Genomic DNA, 15242 nt, shown 5'->3' on the forward strand with positions numbered 1-15242 from the left:
TACTGGAGGTAAAGAGCAGGTAGTAGTCATAATCCAGGAACATAGTCCAGGAACACTGTTTTTCATTATGGAGCCCTTGTTATAGCAAACATGTCACTTCAGGGCCATACCTGGCTGGGCCCAGAGAGAAACACAGAGAGAGACAGAGGCAGAGACATAGGTAGAGGGAAAAGCAGGCTCCATGCAGGGAGCCCAATGTGGGATTCAATCCCAGGACTCCAGGATCATGCCCTGAGCTGAAGGCAGATGCTTAACTGCTGAACTACCCAGGTGTCCTGGGAAAAGCATCTTATTTATCCCTGTGGCTATTCAGAATTAAATATAAAGATGATGATGTCAGTTGGGCTTGTACTATAAACGTATTGGTGGAAAGAGAATTTGTTTATTTTGTTTAGGAATGGGTGATGTTTAAGAGAATTTAACATATCAGAGCCTCTGATAGATTCAATTTGTGATTCTAATTTAAAGCCTGTACTTAATTTAGACTTGTAATTTTTTTTTAGACTTGTAATTTTAATTTCAAATTGCATTGGTTTATAAACAATATTAGAATACTTATGAGAACTTAAGATTTGCCATAGTTATGTCTAATTTATTAGATTTACAAGAATTACTTAAGTATGGGTGAAGGGTTTATTTTTTAATCAGACTACTCAAGAACTTAAAGATAAAACCAAATATATTCAATTTCTAAGTGAAGTTTAAAAATGTTTTAAATGAATTAATAATCAAATTTGTAAGTGGGGCCAAACATTATTCAAAACCCCCTTAAAGGCAATTGGAAAAATATGCTAGATTTATAAAAGAAGTAAGATTTATAAATTGAATGAAAAGCTTAAGGAAAAACTATCCTTGTTAGTTTATAACTTGAAAGTGAATGTTAATTCTAAAACCAAATAATCTTTTCTGGATCCCAAAGTCATCATTTGCTATATCATAAAACTCATATCAACATGTTGAATTGTTAACCACAGATGCACTGTAATTTGTAATTAAAAAAAGAAAAATCACTGACAGTGTCATCCCCAGTCTGGTAGGGGAGACAGCTTCACAAGCAAGAAAGAAGCAAAGAATAAACACTTTATATAGGGGCCACCTGTGCCTGGAGAAGGAGAGCTATAAGCAACAGTGTCAGAGAAGGAACACACGTGAGGGGCCCACTCTTCCTGCTTACAGACTTCCTGTCACAGGTTATATTAACTTTCCCTCATGGGTAAGTCTTGCAGCTGAAAGCATAAGATAGCCACAGCTGCAGCTAGGCAGTATGGTATGTGTGTGTATGTGTGTGTGTGTCTCACTTTCTGGGGGACATGTTCCCGCGGCTATGATGCAAGATGTGTACTTCCTCTAACACAGGCTGGGTTGGTGACAGGCAGCCTCTGAAGGGTGTTAAGCAGGGAAGCAACATAATCAGATTTTGGGTTTGGGAGAAGATCACACTCAAAATGCCATGGAGAAAAACTATGTGGTTGTACATGATGATGTCCATGTACCTGTGTTTAAGACAACAGCAAATGTTCTGGAAGGAAACATACCAAATGAACTACCTCTAGGAAGAAGATGAAGATTGGTGGTGGTAGCCAGAGGAGATATTAGCTTTCAGTTAAAAGATTTTTAAAAATCAACAGATGGATAAACAAAGTTGGTCTATCCGTGCAATGGAATCTTGAAAAGAAAGGAAGCACTGTTTCATGCCACAACACGGGAGTACTCTGGAAACACCATGCTGAGCGAAGAGCCAGGCACAAAAAGTCACATACAACTCCACACACATAAAACAATAGGCACCTACAAAGACAGAAATTAGAGAAGGGGCCCAGGGGAGGGAGAACAGGGAGCTTACTGGCATAGAGTTTCGGTTTGGGGGTGATAAAAATGTTCTGGAAATAGTGCCGATGGTTGTACAACATCATGAATGTAATTAATGCCACTGAATTATATGCTTAAAGATCATGGAGATGGGGTGCCTGGGTGGCTCAGTCAGAAAAGTGGCTGGCTCTTGGTTTCAGCTCAGGTCATGATCTCAGGGTCCTGGGATTGAGCGCTACATTGGGCTCTGTGCTCAGCAAGGAGTCTGCTGGAGGATTCTCTCTCCCTCTGCTCATCCTCCCACTCATGGTCTCTAACTCGCTCTCTCAAATAAATAAATAAATCTTCTTAAAAATTTTGACGATGGAAAAAAAATTGTGAAGATGGTCAATTTTGTGATGTATATTTCACTATAATAAAACAAAATCAACATCCTGGGGGTTGGGCGGCAGAGTGAAGCTGCAGAGGAGGAGCCCTGTCAGGTGAGGGCCCAGGTGAAAGAGGATGGGCAGGGGCACCAGATTCAGAAGGAATCTGGGAGGAAATGCAACAGGGCTTTGAGACATTTTAGCAGGAGATACACATGGGGCATCCAGGTAGAATATTCTCCAGCAGCTTCCTCATTTGTGAAAAGATGAAATACGAAGTGATTACTGAGATGTGGCTTAAAACCCCAGGTCTGCTCCCTCCTGGTTGGAGAATAGTACCAACCAGGTCCTCACCAGCTCAGGCCACAGGAAGCAGAGTCTCAGAAGTCAGATGAAAACCAAGGGGATGTGGTATCAGAGAAGCCAAGGAAATGAAAGGTGTCAAATGCTACTGAGATGTCCAGTAAGATAAGGACCAAGATTAGGAAACATGGCCCTATGGAGATCACCAGTCACCTGGAGGACCTGTATCTTAGAATATCCAACATAACTTTCCAGAATACCTGAGCATTAAACACAACTTCTTCCTAATTGTGTCCTACTGGACTCATCCACCCCCCATGTCAGTGCCCGCCCGCAACTGAACCGGGGCCTTACAATCTTATCAATTAACCTAGCACTGCACTCTGCCTCTAAGACCAGGAATTGAGAAAGAAAACTCACATATGAGCATCTATCATGGGCCGTGTACTGTGCTTTACCGGTCTTCATGATAGTCCTATGAAGTAAGTGTAGTGAACTGAGGGCCTTCTCAAAAGTCATGTCCACCCAGAGCCTCAGAATGTGAGTGTTATATGGGAATAGAGTCTTTGCAGATGTACTTAATTCAGAAGAGGTCATGCTGGATTAGGATGGATCCTAAATCCAATGACTACTGAACTCACAGAAGAGAAGGCACAAAGAGACACACAGGGGACAATGCCACCTGAAGACAAAGGCAGAGACTAGAGTGATTAGTCTACCAGCTAAGGAATGCCAAGGGCTGCCAGCCACCATCAGCAGCTGGGAGAGAGGCCTGGAACAGGTTCCCTCACAGCCCCAGAAGGAACCACCCCTTTGGGCATCCTGATTTCAGACTTCCAGCCTCGTGAACTGTGGCATAACTTTCTGTTTTTTTTTTTTTTTTTTTTAAGATTTTATTTATTTATTCATGAGAGACACAGAGAGAGAGGCAGAGACACAGGCAGAGGGAGAAGCAGGCTCATGCAGGGAGCCCGACGTGGGACTCGATCCCGGGTCTCCAGGATTATGCCCTGGACTGAAGGCGGCGCTAAACTACTGAGCCACCTGGGCTGCCCAACTCTCTATTTTTTAAGCCCCTCAGTGTGTGGTAATTTCTTAGAGCAGCCCAAGGAAACCAAAACAGTAGGTATGATTAGCCCTCCTTTTTTTTTTTTTTTTTTTTGCAGGTGAGGAGAAGGTGAGGTGCTTCTCTGGGCCTCCAAGCTGGGTCAGGGTGGGTTAACCTCCCTCAGCCCCATCTACTCGGGCACACTGCCAAACCAAGTCTCTGGGTCTAAAGAGCCAAGTATTATAAACGGGAAATTCACCAAGGTAATGTCACTCAATCAGGCCTCAAGGCAACAAGATGGCCAGCCTCCCAGGCCACTTCACCCCTCATCCTGCGTCCCATCACTAGTTTCTGTAACGTCCACACCAGCATTACTCATTTGTTGCTGGTCACAGTAGCAGATCCACTGTATGAAGTAGGAAAAAAACATGACTGCACGAAGCTTACCCTGTGAAGGAATCCCATATAATTATTAGGCATTTGGGCCCTTTGTCAGCCGTGGCAATCCACCGCCTATCTTCACTGATGCAAAGGCAGGAGATCACATTAAGGTGGCCCTGCAGAAATGCAGAGAAAATGCTTTGAAACATCAAGAACAGTAGGAGAGGCTGGAGCCCCAAAGAGAGAACAAAGCTCTCCTTCCAGGTCCATCTGGCTGAAAATTCCACTCCTATAGGCCTTCCCTGGCATTTCCCATAGCCAGTGGTTTTCAGATTTTCTCTCCCTCAACATACCTGAAGGATAGCCACACTCACAAGGACAGGGGCTCCCTACAGGTCAAGTCATGTACCCAACTCTGAACCCAGGTTGAGAATAAATGTTGGGCTTCTGCCCAGCCCCCAGCCCCTTCATCTCCCTAAAAATGTGTCCACATCAGGTCACTGAGCAATTCTGGGGCAAGAGCCTCCTCACTTGTCTCTGCTTTCGTTCCCATCCCCCTATAATCCTTTCCCAGTAACTTAGGAATCTCCTGGAAACACAAACAAGATGGCACTGTTCCCTGCCAGGAAACAGACCGTTTCCTCCCTTCTTCATCTCCTGTTGCTCACTCAGTGCCAGCCATACTGGGCCCGATGCACAGGCCTGCAAACCCGGAGCTATCTGGGCTAGAATGCTCCTCCCCAAACTGCCCCTGGTTGGTTCATTTTCCTCAGTCCATCAGATCTCCCCATAAAGGGCACATCCGCATTGCCAGCCCACCGGTCAGAGGTCCATCTCTCACTCTTGGTCTCTCTCCTACAGCAGCCCACGTTTCCTTTGGAGTGCTTGTTACCATTTGTAATTATGTATTTATGAGATTGTAAGCTATACAAAGGCGGGGGGGGGGGGACCAGACCTGTTTCGTTCACCACTACAGACACAGACTCTAAACAAAGAGGTGATGACAAGTATCTGTGGAATAAAGGAATGAATGAATGAATGGTGAATGGTCAAGGCTATTCCCAGCCATGTGACTATGAGGGAGGCTGGACACCTGCCTGGCATAGTCCCTATTTCTCAGCCCCTCTGCCCGCTCCTACCCCTTCCCAACTCTGCAGACACAAATGCTCCCATCTCCCTCTGTTGTTACCCCTGTGTTCAGTGCTGCACATTCAACTAAGTTCCAAGAAGGGCTGCGTGCTGCTTTTGTGTATGTTTCTGGACTCCTAGAGAGCAAATACCTCCAGCTGCACCCACACAGCGTGGATTCCTTGAAAAACCCTTTGTGATGTTTCTGACGTAGGCATTGACTGAGGAAGATCCTTATTAAAATATATGCCCATTGAAAAGGGTAATCTGGAACGTTTATTTACTAGGTTAACTAGTGAAAAGTCAGACACCAAGAAAAGAGGACAGTGGATCAGGTAAATGATCAGGAATAAAGGAAGCAGAGTGGTGTGGGGAGGGCAAACACAGAGGACACGGGAGAGGAAGGCATAGGATGACAACCAACCTACTCAACACTTTGATGTCAGGGGACCTACATTCAAGAAAGACCTGGCTTCACCATGTACCAGTGCAATCTTGGGTAAGTCAGCTAAACCTCTCTGAGCCTCAGTTTTTTCTTCTAGTAAAATGGGGGTATTACCACCCACTTCTCAGTACAATTATGAGGATCAAAGCCCTTTTGCACCTGCAAAGCCCTCTAAATATTAATTAGGTCTGAATCCATGCTAAAGCCTTTTATGTTCCCCATGGTTCTGTGGCGGCAACATGATATATCCTGACCACATCTTTATGGAAATGTAAAAAAAAATTACAAATGCTTTAAATTCCTGTTGCTGTAAAATAAAAATCAATTGCTGTGGTTTGTAAATTGATTCTGATTAGAATTAGAGACAACGAACAATACAGTGTGTTTCTGGGGCACCTGTGTGGCTCAGTCAGATTAGTGTCTGACTTAATTTCAGCTCAGGTCACAATCTCAGGGTTGTGGGATTGAGCCCCACTTCAGGCTCTGTGCTCAGTGTGGAGTCTGCTTCTCTCCCTCTTTTTCTCCCTCTTCCTCTGCCTCTGCTCCACTCCCTTACTCTCTCGCTGTTTCTCTAACAATATGTAGGTAAATCTTTTTTAAAAATGTGTTTCTAAAGACAAGACTTACTATAGTCCAGAAGAGAGGTAGGAAAACACGATAGTGACATAATGAAGTCAGTTCTTAGAATAAAAAAAGAAAATGCTACATTCCAGTGAAAGACAGCCTCTTTTGTTATGGAAAAAAAAAAAAAAAACCTTGCGTACCTGAAGATGGTGCTGAGTATTCTTGAAAACATTGTAGATGACTGCAGTGTGAGCACAGACATAAAGAAGAACTCTCTGGTTTTCGTCTCGAATATAGTAAACCGGAAGAGAACTGTTCCATCCGAAAGACCAAGTCATGGTCTGGAAGACAAAGACAAATCCAGTGAGATACTAATTGTGCCAAGCCCAGGGCTGTGATGCCAGGCACCCCGGCACAGTCTCTGGAGGAGGAGGATTCACATCATCGATCCAAAGAAGAGAAATCACTTCAAGAAGGTCCTCAACAGCATGCTAGCATGTGGATGACCCTTGAAACCATGATGCTGAGTGAAAGGCGAGACATGGAGGACTACACAGTGCATGATTCCATCTCTATGAAGTGCCCAGAAGAGTCAAATCCATAAAGGCAGAAAGTAGATCAGTGGCTGCAGGGGGAGGGTTGGGGGGTTTGGGGGAGTTGGGGAGATCAGGGGGATGGGTAGGAAATGACTGCTAAGGGATATAGATTTCTTTTGTAGGGGATGAAAATGTTCTGGAATCAGTGGTAATGATTGCCCAACCTTGCAAACATGCTAAAAACTAATGAATCATATACTTTAAAAGGGTAAATTTTACAAGGATGTGGAGAAATCAGAACCCCTTTGCACTCTTGGTGGGAACATGAAATGGCGCTGCTGTAGTGGGAAATGACATGGAGATTTCTCAAAAAATTGAAAACATAATTACTATATAATGCAGGAATTATACTTCCAAGTATACACCTAAAAGAACTGAAAGCAGGGTCTCAAAGAGACACTCGTACACCCATATTTGTAGCAGCATATTTCACAAAGTCAAAAGGTAGAAGAAACCCAAGTTTCTGGGATCCTTGGGTGGCGCAGCAGTTTGGCGCCTGCCTTTGGCCCAGGGCGCGATCCTGGAGACGCAGGATCGAATCCCACATCGGGCTCCCGGTGCATGGAGCCTGCTTCTCCCTCTGCCTGTGTCTCTGCCTCTCTCTCTCTCTCTCTCTGTATGACTATCATAAATAAATAAAAATTAAAAAATATATATATAAAAAAAAAAGAAACCCAAGTTTCGACAGATGAACGGATAAATAAAATGTGAGGATTATTCAGTCTTCAAAAAGGAGATCCAGCCACTCAACCACATGGATGAGCCTTGAGGACAACATGTGAAATTCACCAGTCACAACAAGACAAATACTATGTGACTCCACTTATATGAGGTCCCTAGAGGACTCAGAGCCATAGACACACAAAGTAGAGTGGTGGGTGCCAGGGGCTGGGCTGGGGAATGGGGAACTGCTCAGTGGGTAGGGAGTTTCAGGCTTTGGTTGCACCACAATGCAAATGTACTTACTACTACACATTGTACACTTAAAAATGGTTAAGATGGTAAATTTTAGGGGCGCCTGGGTGGCACAGTTGGATAAGCGACTGACTCTGGTTTTGGCTCAGGTTGTGTTCCCAGGGTTGCGGAATCCAGCCCCAAGGCAGGCTCCACACATAGTCTGCTTAAAGACTTTCTCTGCCCCTCCCCATCAGCCACTGTATGCATACTCATGCTCTCTCTCAATAAATAAATAAATCTTTCTAAAAATGGTAAATTTTACTTTATGTGTATTTTATCACAATTTTATATTTTAGGAGGGTGAATTTAATGCTATGTGAATAATACCTTGCTTAAAAGAGAAAAGAGGGACACCTGGGTGGCTCTACCTTTGGTTTAGGTCATGATCCCGGGGTCTGGTGATCGAATCCCCTATCAGGCTCCCCACAGGGAACCTGCTTCTCCCTCTACCTATCTCTGTATCTCTCATAAATAGATAAATAAAATCTTTAAAAAAATAAAAGACAACAGTAACAGAAAGAACATCCTATCCTTCTAGTCCCTAGGACCTAAACTGCTCAGTACCTGACACATAGTAAGCAATGATATTGTGAAATTCAATTTGCTTCATGAAAATATGTGGAATGGACAAGTTGTAGTACAGTCACTAAGGAACTTCATAAGAAAGGCAGTTATTGAGCCAGGAATATGTGGACCTCATACACCATTTTCCCTGGAAGAATAAAGCATAAAGAGACAAAATTCCCTCATTATGATTAAAGATTCCATACTGCCAGGAATAAATCCAAAATAAAAATTTTCTGAAATGAAAAATTAGAGGTACTATAAATCTCTCCACTGCTTTGAATCCAATAGCAGTTTACTTATGCATATATTTTGGGTTCCAAGTTTTTTTATAAAAATCACGGATAAGCAAACCATGGTACATTCATACAAGGGAGTATTATTCAGCAATAAAAAGAAAATGAACTAGCAAGCCAGGAAAAGTCATGGAGAAATCTTAAATGCATTTTGCTAAGTGAAAGGAGCCAACCTGAAAAGACTTCACATTGTATGATTCCAACCACATGACATTCTGGAAAAGACAAAATTATGGAGACAGTAAAACAAACAAACAAACAAACATACCACAATTATTGCTGGAGAGAGAGGGAGTGAAGAGAAGGATGGATAGTGGGGCATGAGGGATTTGAAGGCAGTGATGCTACTCTGTAGGGCATTGCAATGGTGGACACACCTCATTATACCTTAGAGCCCAGAGAACATTACACCATCAGGAGTGACCCCTAAGGTAAATGATGGACTTTAGTTAATAGTAATGATCAATATTGGTCCTTCAACTGTAACAAATGCCCCGCACTAATGCAAGATATTAATAGAAGGGATATCTAGGGGTGGGCACAAGGGAGTATATGGGAACTCTGTACTTTTGCTCAGTTTGCTATAAATCTAAACTGCTCAAAAAAAAAAAGTCCATTTAGCAGTGTGTGGCTGACTCAGTCAGTAAAGCCTATGACTCCTGATCTCCAAGTGTTGTAGCCCCACACTGGGTGTAAGAGATTACTTAAAAACAAAAAAACAGTCCGTTCAGAAAATTAGCTATGGTGAATTAATTGCTTGTGGTAGTGGCTAAAGTGATGGCTAAGTGATTAGAGATTTTTTGGTAAGTAATTCACTCAGTACTAACAGAATATCCTTGCTCAAGCAGCACTCCCATTAATTGAAACCACAGAAGTAGTAATTGCATTTTCCACCAGTTTTACCATTTGTGGTGAATGATCATGGTGGCAGCCATCTCTTTCAGCAATCTTCTAAAGCATGAACACAAAACGTTATGTCAAAACCAGACTTCACTATACTTGACAATCTTAATATTCCTTCTCACAAATGCATGATACCTTGTTTTCTTGGCTGGAGACATTTGGGATAAGGCAGGGGACCCCAAAGAGAAAGGAGAGAGATGCAGAAACACACTTGCTGAAGCCCCTCTGGTGAGGACAAATCAGAAGCAACATAAATGGCCATCAATAACAGGGAAACGGTTGAATGTAAAATAAGGAAGTGGATCTACAAGGACCAATACAGAAAATACTCCAAGACATATTAAGTGGAAAAATATTTTGCAGTAAGGCAAAAGATCTTACTGGTGGAGAAAACAAAAACTAATGTGTGTCGTGGTGTGTGTGCATGCGCACAGATACCAAGTCTGTAGATGCTCAGGAAAAGGTCTGGAAAGATATACAGTTATGCTAAACTGTAACAGTAGTCACTTTAGGGAAATGGATTTGGCATGGCCTGTGTGAAAAGAGAAATCTGCTTGAATTTTTTTTATTTTTTATTTTCATTTATTTTTAGACAGGGGGAGGAGCAGAGAGAATCCCAAGTAGGCTCCACACTCAGCGGGGCTGGCTGGATCTCATGAACCTGAGATCATGACCTGAGCCAACATCAAGGCTCAGACGGTTAACCAAGTGAGCCACCCAGGTGCCCCTGCTTTAAAAAAATTTTTTTTTAAAGAGCATCTATTAATTTTAGCAGAAAGAAAAAACAATGGAGGAACAGGAAAAGAAAAGAAGTGTACTCAAAGAGCTAAACAAATTTGCAGAGGGAGGTGGTCTAGAATAGTTGGGTTCTGCAGTGAGCCCAAGGCTAACAGGGGACCCAAACCCTGGCACAAAGGTCACTTGCTCTCATTAGTGACATTACCTGATGTCTTGTTAGCTGGCTAAACAAGACAAAAGTCTTCATGGGCTCTAAAACTTATTCTTCCTTTCAGACTGAGCAAGCACAAGTTTTGACCTTGAACTCCACTGCTCGGAGTAAGCCCAGTCTACAGAAAGGAGGCTGTTGGTTGTCTGCATCTCCCACCAGGCATTTTCCATCATCCTCATCATCATTACCATCCTTACCACCACGACGATCATCATCATCGTCTAGATGTTAACACTCGTCAAGTGCTCACTCTGTGTCAGGAGCTACATTAAATGTTTTATGCTCAATCATTTACAAATCTTTCAAAGGCAGAATCTACAGGGGAAAACCCAGAGATGAATCCTAGAAAGCATTTTCAGTAGCAGATGGAGAAAGAAGGGAAAACACTCTCCTCTTCCTCCTCTTGGTACGTGATAATATTTGTAATTCTCAAAGATGGTGGTGCTCTGGAATATTGTCATAGCAGCAAAAGCAGATTCCTTTGGACCGCCTGGTACTTTTCTCAGCAGCTTTCACTTTTTCCATACCTTTCGCTTTCTGGCGGCCCATCTTAGAATGGATAATTTTAGGAGCCCGTGATGATTTTAGGAGTTTGTAAAGGTATTAAGCAAATTAAGGCAGAAGAGGTGAAAAGAGGAGGGAAAGGGGAAAGGAATAGAAGAGGAAGGGGAGGAGGAGGAAGAGGAGGAGAGTTGCAGCTTGAGATTCCCACAAGGAACAGCACCCTGTGCAACAGACACACCACGTCCAGGAATTTCCTGCCTGCGTCAGGCTCCCGGTGCATGGAGCCTGCTTCTCCCTCTGCCTATGTCTCTGCCTCTCTCTCTTTCTCTCCCTGTGACTATCATAAATAAATAAAAATTAAAAAAAAAAAAAAGGAATTTCCTGCCTGCAGAGCAACACTACTGGACTCAAATGCAGCGTTCTTGTCTGTATCCTGTCACACATGTCCAGCCAGAGCCCTGAACTGAATTTTAAAACATGGGTTTGGGCAGCCCCAGTGGCCCAGCAGTTTAGCTCCGCCTTCAGCCCAGGGCGTGGTCCTAGAGACCCGGGATCTCTGCATGGAGCCTGCTCCTCCCTCTGCCTGTGTCTCTGCCTCTCTCTCTCTCTCTCTCTCTCTCTCTCTCTCTGTCTCTCATGAATAAATAAATAAAATCTTTAAAAAGATAAAAATAAAAAAAAAAACCCGTATGGGTTTATTATTAGTTCAAAAGGGACCTTTCTGGTGATATTTTTTCCCCAATGCATAAAATTGTCTTATTTCACCATGCTCTCAAAGCACTGGAGGAAATTAAAAAGGATGTTACACTTACCAAAGGGTAAACATTGGCACTGTAATCCTTTTGGAACAAAATGTCCTCACTGGTGGATACCAGTGAACTCTCCGGGATCTCTGCTTTGGGCTGGAATTCTTTTTCTTCTTTCTCACTTAGGGATGATAATCTTTTTTCTTCCTTTCCCGGTTCCAAGTCTCTCCTTTCTTGTCCCAGTTCGTCTTGGGGCATCTGGTCAATTTTCTCTGTAGGCTCGCTTGAGGGCTGTGTTTCAGGGAAATGAATCTGTTGTTGCTCAAAACTGGTTTGATCCAAATCAAGAAATCTTAGTTTTGAGCTCCAGTCCCTTAAAAGCTCACTTGTTTCTGAATGCTTTGATCCTATTGAATGCTTTGACTCTTAGACTAAGGGTTTTCTGTATTCCAAATACAGTGTGTGTGGTTTGTTGTCTCCTTCACTCTCCTTTCAGCTCCTGATCAGCCAGCCTTGGTGTTTGCCTCACACTGGAGCCATGGAGTGTTTTATAAAAGGAGCCTGGGACATTTTGTACTTAAACAACATGAATCATGTGCCAGGTTTGTTCTTGGCCTACTAGCAGAACCACACAGCAAAACCATTCTTCTAAGAGGCACAGATCGTCTCCAAGGATGGACGAGTCATGGAGTCACTTCTTGGACCACAGTGAGCTCTGCGCCAGGAAGAGTCTGTGGAAAGCCTACATTACTGTTATAACACAGACTTTGCTTTAAGACAAACACACTCCAGTGAACCCCAACCAGCTCTTTACATCAGTTCTGCTGCACACTTCCTCCAGGAAGCTCTCCCTGACCATCCTCCTAGCTGGGTTAAGTGTCCTTGCATCTCTCAAGCACTGCACTTAGCATACTGTTCTACAGAGTTCAGGTATCAATCGGCCTCCCTACACACCTTAAGAGCTCCTTAAGAGAATGGATTGTATCTTATTTGTATTTTCCCCACAGCCCGGCAGATGGTAAGTATTCAGTTAATGACAATGAATGAATGACTTAAAATTACTACTTACTAGGAAAGTTCCAGACATGACTGACTGGGAGCGAGTTGATGTAAGTCTCTCCAAATTGACCATGGACTTGGTGATTTCTCGGAGCTTCATGGTGGTTTCTTCCTGTACTCCTGCAGCCTCCTCCTCCTTCCCATATTCTTTCCCCTCTTCTTCCTCCTCCTTCTCTTCTTCCTCTTCCCTTTCCTCCCCCTCTTCCTCCTCTCCCTGTTCCCCTTCCTCCTCTCCTTCTTCCTCCTGCCCTTCCCCCTCCTCCTTTCCCCCTTCCTCCTCCTCCCCCTCCTTTTCCCATTCTTCCCCTTCTTCCTTTTTCCCCTCCTTTTCCCATTTCTCCCCCTCTTCCTCATCTCCCTCTTCCCCTTCTTCCTCTCCTTCTTCCTCTTCCCCTTCCTCCTCCACTCCTTCTTCCTTTCCCCTCTTTTCCCATTCCTCCCCCTCCTCCCCTACCTCTCCCTCATTTTCCCCTTCCTCCACCTCCTTCCCTTCTACCTCCTCCTTCTCCTTTTCCCATTCCTCTGCCTCTTCCCCTTCTCCCTCTCCTTCTTCCCCTTCCTCCCCTTCTTCCTCCCTCCTCTCCTTTTCCCATTCCTCTCCCTCTTCCCCTTCTTCTTCCATTCCTTCCTTCTCTTCCCCTTCCTCCTCTCCTTCCTCCTCCTGCTCCCCCTCCTGCTGAAGCTCTCTCCATACTAATATGTCATCTTCTTTTAATTCCTGTTGCATACTTTCCATTCCTCTATAATTATAATCTTCTTCCATCTCTGTTTCCCCATCTTCTTCTGTTTCTTCTAGTGGCTGTTCTCCTGCATCCGACATTATTTTTTGTGGACTTTCCTTTAGAGAAATTTTGACCATAACAATCAGCAGTTCCCTTTGTTTCCCATTTTAATTTCCTGGTGCACTAACCTATTGATGAAGTGTGCAATACTAGCTCTTGTTCCTTTCCCACAAGAAAAAAAAAAAAAGAATTTCATACACCTGGGAAAGCCTGTCCCAAATTTTAAACATATTGATGTCAGGGCCTCTCATCTTTCTAGGAATAACTTTAGAGCCCTCTAACTCACTTTATATATATTCATATTCCCACAGGCAGCAAAGTGATAACCCAGGCATTAACAACAATCCTAATAATGTAAACAAGGGCAGAAGCAGTGGCTTAGTGATTAAAATCCTGGGCTTTACAGTCAGCCTCTCCTGGCACTGAATCCCAGTTCTACCACTCACTAGCTCTGTGACCTTGGGCGAGTCACTGAACCCCTCAGAGTCCAAATTTGCTCACAGGCAGAATAAAAGTGAGAACCCTAAATTCTGGGGTTGAGATGACAGATGTAAAATGCTCAACACAGCTGCTGCAGGGTGCTTGAAAGGCAGCAATCGTTTATAAAGTTTAGTGGCCGTCTAACAGGGTCTCTCATTTATTCCTTCTGACAAACTTGAGTTTGAGGGTTGAAGTAACTCTGAGGGTTGAAGTAACTTATTCAGGTCACACCGCTAGAAAGAGGCAGACTGTGACGCTTGGTTCCTCCCTCTGAAAAAAGCATTGCTAGGACACCAAGCATTGCTAGCCCCCCCCCAGCACGGGGCCTGCTCAGACTGCAAACTTTGCCGGCAGATCTTAATACTGGGGTCCAGGGGTAGGGGCGGACGGTATAGGAGGTCAGTGGCGGGGGTGCACAACGCCCAGGCGGGCTCTTTCCTCCATCTCTGGGGCTGCCCCCCTGCCTCCCCCCCCCCCCCCCCCCCCCCGCCCCGCCGCCAGATGGGGCGAGCGCCCCCCACCCCCGCGGGGCACCAGGCCCTCCCACAGCAGGACCCCGGCCCCGACTCACAGAGCGCGCCCTCCCGCCGCCTGGGCCCCTCTGTCACCTCCCCAGCCTCCAGAGGCCACGGTTTTCTCCTCCACGCGCTGCTTAGCTACGGTTGCCACCCAAGCTCCGTCCCCAAGCTACCCGCCGTGAAGCTGAAGGGCGGGACGGTGGCCACGTGCCCAAGGCTCACGCCCCCTGGCGGTCCCCAGAGGGACGCGCGCGCCACTGCCCCGCCCCCGGACGAAATTAGCCTTCCTTGCCAGGGGACTCTTTCTTCATCTCCCCCAACGCCCCCCCACCCCAAAAGGCGCTGAAGTCCGAGAAGCTGAAGTGGTGCATACTTGGCAGTTCTGACTCTCCGAAGGCTTGACGAGATGAAGTACGGGCTGTTTGGTAAAGGTCTCCTTGCCGAAAGCGCACTTCATTTCCCGGTCTCAGCGCGGCACACAGATCGGCCCTCCACGCTTTCCCCACGGGCGCTACATGCTGTGTGCAGTATTTTCGCTAGCTGGGATTACACACTATTTAGGTTACATTATCTTGCTGTTCTCATCACAAAATGCTTCTGCAAAACCAGCTTGGTTCAGCCTATTAGCATCACTTCAAAGTGACTCTCAGCTACAATCTCACAGAAGACGGCACACGCCGCCATCCTGAGGCTTCTTTAAACCTGCAGGAAAGCAGCCAAGGGCACTGATGCAGAAAACTCTGGTGCTCTCATTTTAGGAGAATGTCAATGATTCTCCCTGCCCTCCACCCCCAAGCCCCAGTGCTGGTTGATTAATAAGCATACATCTTAAAAAAAAAAAG

At 44.8% G+C, this 15242-nt stretch overlaps 1 protein-coding gene across 3 annotated transcripts in view; it reads right to left on the minus strand.

Annotated features, from left to right (window-relative positions):
• CFAP251 (cilia and flagella associated protein 251) overlaps positions 1-14908 on the minus strand; it is a 66995-nt gene extending 52087 nt beyond the window's left edge. Inside the window, exons 1-5 of one of the 3 annotated variants that reach the window (XM_072722773.1) lie at positions 14774-14908; positions 12631-13458; positions 11628-11852; positions 6247-6387; positions 3976-4085 (exon numbers count right to left, since the gene is read on the minus strand). In XM_072722773.1, coding sequence (XP_072578874.1) covers positions 3976-4085; positions 6247-6387; positions 11628-11852; positions 12631-13458; positions 14774-14857 — 1388 coding nt within the window. In that variant the 5' untranslated portion in view covers positions 14858-14908. Of the gene's footprint in view, positions 1-3975; positions 4086-6246; positions 6388-11627; positions 11853-12630; positions 13459-14453; positions 14581-14773 lie in introns of those variants that run through there. The other 2 variants (XM_072722775.1, XM_072722774.1) reach the window with 2 other exon arrangements.
• Between the last annotated feature and the right edge of the window lie 334 nt (positions 14909-15242).

Source organism: Vulpes vulpes, chromosome 10 (assembly GCF_048418805.1).
Source record: "Vulpes vulpes isolate BD-2025 chromosome 10, VulVul3, whole genome shotgun sequence".
NCBI classification, from domain to species: Eukaryota; Metazoa; Chordata; class Mammalia; order Carnivora; family Canidae; genus Vulpes; species Vulpes vulpes.